At 54.2% G+C, this 4,523-nt stretch overlaps 2 protein-coding genes across 2 annotated transcripts; one reads left to right on the top strand and one right to left on the bottom strand.

Annotated features, from left to right (window-relative positions):
• VE01_10650 (uncharacterized protein) lies at window positions 1-2,174 on the top strand. The gene is made up of 4 exons (XM_018280043.2): window positions 1-314; window positions 401-1,094; window positions 1,172-1,626; window positions 1,707-2,174. Exons 1-3 carry the CDS (start codon window positions 78-80, stop codon window positions 1,624-1,626), a joined length of 1,386 nt encoding a protein of 461 aa, XP_018125082.1. The 5' UTR covers window positions 1-77; the 3' UTR covers window positions 1,707-2,174.
• A 198-nt stretch (window positions 2,175-2,372) lies between these two features.
• VE01_10649 (uncharacterized protein) lies at window positions 2,373-4,523 on the bottom strand (the record flags this gene model as incomplete). Its single annotated transcript, XM_018280042.2, has 3 exons — window positions 2,373-3,015; window positions 3,074-3,136; window positions 3,213-4,523. The coding sequence occupies 3 exons, from the start codon at window positions 4,521-4,523 to the stop codon at window positions 2,650-2,652; spliced, it is 1,740 nt and encodes a 579-aa protein (XP_018125085.1). The 3' UTR covers window positions 2,373-2,649.

Genomic DNA, 4,523 nt, shown 5'->3' with positions numbered 1-4,523 from the left:
CCTCCCCCGACCACCCCAACGACACAACCTACCTAACCTCCATAATCTCCGACCAACTCCGCCTCCTCACCAACTGCATGGCAGAACGCGATCGCGCCTCCAGCGAACGCGACCGCGCCTGCGAAGAGCGCGACGCCGCCACATCCCAATGCGCGAAATACTACCACGACATCCAGCTCCTGACATCCACCATCACCCGCCTTGAAGAGCAGGTCGCGCGCCAGGAGGCTGCGGCGAGGAATCATGCGAGTAAGACCCGTGAGTTGGAGAAGCAGGTGGGTGTGTTGAGCCAGCAGGTTGCGGGGAAGAGGGCGGTTTGGTTTGAACATAATCCGCGCTCGGGGGGTAGGGAGGGGGGGAGGGAGGGAATAATAATAACCCGTTTGCGACGCCGACGAAGATGGGGCCGTTGGTGGTGTTTGCGAATGGCGGTGGGAGTAATGCGAATGGGACCCCGACGAAGATGGGGAGGACGGTGGAGGAGGCACGAGCTGAGGTGTTGAAGGGTGGTCAGCCGATTACCGCGCAGCTACTGAGTCAATTCGACAGTCTCCCCCCCTCACCGCAGCTTCTCGGCCCCCTCACGCCCGGGGCAGGAGAACTGCCATGTGGACCTGCGAAACCGTGTACACTCCTCAACACGTACGCGTCGACCACCAGCCGCGTGATCGCCGCCTGCAACGGTGTAGCACAGAACGGAATCGACACCTTCCCCGCTACGAGCCTGATCCCCTTCGAGAGCAATGAGGAGCTGATCGCCGGGTTCGTAGCGACGTTCGATGATGTCTACCTCATGGTTTGCGGGTGGGTGACGACGTATGCGGATAGGGTGAATCCGATTGATGAGAAGGATATTGCGGGGCAGGAGAGGTGCTGGGCGTATATGCTGGGGTGTTTGAGCCCGTTGGGGGAGAAGGATGCGGCGTTTGTGATTGGCAGTTTTCAGAGGGATACGGCGACCAGGAGGTGGTTCGTGATGAGGATGGTGGTGCAGTATATTCAGATGCATGTGTGGAGTTATACTACGTGGCTGGGGTACAGTGATGCGAGTGATGCGGATTTGAATCGGATCTGCAAGAGGCTCGCTGAGAAGGGTAAGTCTAGTCCATCCACCCCCTTTCTCCTTCACTCTCCCACCCCCCCCAGTGCACAACTAACACACCCCCCCTAGGCGTAACCCTCGACCAACGCGGTGAACTCCTCGCCGAGCGCTCCCTCTGCGTCTCCGCCATCATGGGCACCCAAGACTACCGCGGCTTCCGCAAATACATGATCGCGCAACACACCAAAAAGCTCCGGGACATCCTCCCCCTCGTCCTCAACCCGGGCATCAACCGCTCCGACGCCGGCCGCGACCTCGCCGTCGTAGTAGCCAAAGCCTTTGATCTCTCCGCGCAGCTCTTCACATGCGGCTGGACATTCATCATCAGCATGCCTGAGGCCGGGGCGAAGTTCGCGAAGCCAAGTATGAGGGCGAGGAACTCGGATGTCGAGCCCCTGGAGCTGCAGATGAGGGGGACGAGGATTAGGTTCGCGGTTACGCCGTTTGTGACGCTGAGGGATGATAGTGGGTTGGCGATTGTGACGAGGAATATTGATCGCTCGAGTGTGCTTATTGAGCAGTAAGTAGGTGGGCATCCCTTTCGGCGTTGGTGCGGGGTTGTGTTTTGTGGTGGGTGGATGGATGGCTTACTGGATATTGCTAGGTCGCGGTATTCTCGTTGAGTGGGAGATGGGAGTCTTTCTCTCTTCCTTGCTTTGCCATGGGATGAGCTTGTCTACTCATGGGTCAGCAGCTCTTTCGTACCTGGAGCTTGTCAGGTACTTCGGTGTGATGTGTGCTTCCTGGATGCGTCTCCCGCTGATAGTCTCGTCAGTCCGTTAACCTTCATCCAACGCCCTCATCGATCCATCACATGTTCTTGGTTGGTTTACTGAGAATTGGATGGTCATCTCACTAAGCATTTGATCATCTTGTTTATGGCCGTCTTCTTCAGAATTAGATCTTCATCTCCTTGATCATTAGATACTCGTCATCTTGGGCACCGCGGGGCCATTAATTGAGCAAAAGGAGGTCGTTGCGCATATCAAACCAAACATTGCCAAAAACCATTGCACCAGCATATTGCTTCACAACCGGGTGCCTTAGCTAGCTGAATATAAAAGGATTTAATCCATACTTCGGATATGATTGTGAGGCAGGTAAAATGTGAAGTATGAAATAAGTATAGTGGGAGACGGCGAGGGAGCAACTACTCCTTCCCCTGGTTTGTGTGTGATCCGCCTATTTTAAGCGTGGATTATGTAAACGCTCCCATCAAGATGGGAGGATGGAATAGGGGGTTGTTGTAATTATTCAGCAGACTGCGGTACTGGCACTGTATATTCTATTTGGAACTATGTGTTTCTACAGGATGTAGGGGGCCGGGTGGGGTGTTTACTCAGCGACCGGCACAATATCTTAAAATACAGAATGAGTGAGTGAATATCACTTAAAACCATAGACAATAGTATTGATATAATCTCACCACCATTTCCCATCTCTTCCACCAACACCTTACATTTCCAAACGCCACTCAATAAAACCAGACAAACCATACACACCCAACCCCTCAATCCTCCCATCCCACCACAATCAACCCCCCTCACCTACCTCTTCTTCGAATGAACCGCTGCATGATAATGCCCCTCCACCATCGCCGTATGCCCCTTCCCCGTAACCGCTCCCGTCGGAGGATGAAGCGCCAAAATATACTTCGAGGGGTCATTTTTACTACTAATCGTACGAAGCTGCCCGGGGGGCCCCTTCTTGTAAAGTTCCCAGCTATCCTGAACGACGGGGTAATGCAAGTAAGGGCCAGGAATACCGCTATTCCTCATTATGTTTTCGTGGTCCCAGTATGTGCCAGAGTAGGGGACGTTAGGGCCAGGTTGGGGCCGGTTGTTGGCTTGGTAGCGGACTTGTTCTGCAGGCATGGATTTTTTTCCGTTGACTGTGTGGCCTGCGAATGTGTTCTAGGAGGGTCTGAGTTAGCGGTCTGAAGCAGGTGTGTTAGGGGGGTGGGGGGCATACGTGTGAGGCGACTGATACTGCTGCCGACGGCGGTGCTGCGATGGATGCCGTGTCGCTGAATGTCTGGGCCACGCACTTGTTAGAACCTGTAGAAAAAGAGGGCATGTGCGAACGTCGTATATAGCGGGGATATACATACCTCAGGGAATATCAGGCTTTGATTCGAAGGGCCGGATACAATGACTTCGCCAGCGGATACGTTTGTGGGCGTGCCACTACGTGATCCATACGCAGAACTACTCCTTCCCAGCACGTTACTCTGGGGCAGAGCATCCCTCATGGCTTGAATAGAGAAGTTAGACTCAATCATTTCGTCGAGAGTCTGTTTAATCCCAGGTACTTCCGGCCCGGTTCCAGTGCTCGGCGGTGGAACATATGTGATGCCCTGGAAAAGAAGTTCGGGTGAACCCGAGTCATTGAAGGGCGAGTAATAATTGGCATTGCCTCGCGATCGAGACGCCGAACGACTGGTTGTTCGGCTCTTATCTTTCTTTGATTTGGTAGCGGATGTGCCGCCTACTCCGAGCACGTTGCTCTGGGGTAGAGCAGACTTCGGGTCTTGATAGTCTTGAAAATTTAGATAGGACCAATTAAAATTATTTGAATCGTCGACGTTTCCATTGCTTGACGACTGGACAGACGTGATGCCCTGAAAAAGGGGGTTGGATGGATTCGAGTCGTTGAACGGCGAGTTACTAGCAGTGCCACGCGATCGAGACGCAGAGCGACCAATCCCTCCTTTCCTATTTCCCTTGAATTTCGTAGCTGACGCACCGCCTGCCAGCCAGGTGACCTGGGGTTGAGCATCAGCCGTGGTGTCCAGGAGAGTCGGCTGCCATGGCGCTGATGGAGCGAAAGACATCGTTCCTTGAAGAGGCTGCTCTGTCTGCGTCAAAGCACTAAATGGCAGACGCTGCTGCTCCGCCTTCTTCTCCGCAAACGACTGTACCGACCTCCTCCCCTTCAACCCTTTCGCAGCTCTACTCTTCCCTCCCCGAGATTTCGTAGCAGATGTACGGCCTCCATCTGACTCATCGTCGGATGGATGAAGATCAGCCCAGAGCTGTCGAAACAAGGAAGGTTGGCTAGCACGGGATGCTAGACTTTTGCTGTTTCCCTTACTGCTGTACCGGGTGCTGGAAGCGGAGGCGGTGCTGGCTCCAAACACATTGGCTTGGGGGGTGATTTCGTTGGGGGCGAAGGGGTCTAGTAGCAAGTCTCCATTGCAGAAGGTTGGACCGAAGTCATCGCCAAAGGGCATGATTTCGTTTGGGGGGATGGAGCTCGGGTAGGCGCTCATTTGCGTCCCGGTATTGTTGTAGGGTGTTCCGAACGTGGGAACACCTGCTCCCAACCCACTGCCATGAGCCATGATCCCATTTAGATTAACGCTGCCCATTCCCGTTCCAAACGTAGAATCACCTGCTCCTAACCCACTGCCATGGGCCAT

Source organism: Pseudogymnoascus verrucosus (genome assembly GCF_001662655.1).
Source record: "Pseudogymnoascus verrucosus strain UAMH 10579 unplaced genomic scaffold scaffold_96, whole genome shotgun sequence".
Taxonomy (NCBI): Eukaryota; Fungi; Ascomycota; class Leotiomycetes; order Thelebolales; family Thelebolaceae; genus Pseudogymnoascus; species Pseudogymnoascus verrucosus.
This window is presented reverse-complemented; position numbering and strand designations above follow the sequence as displayed.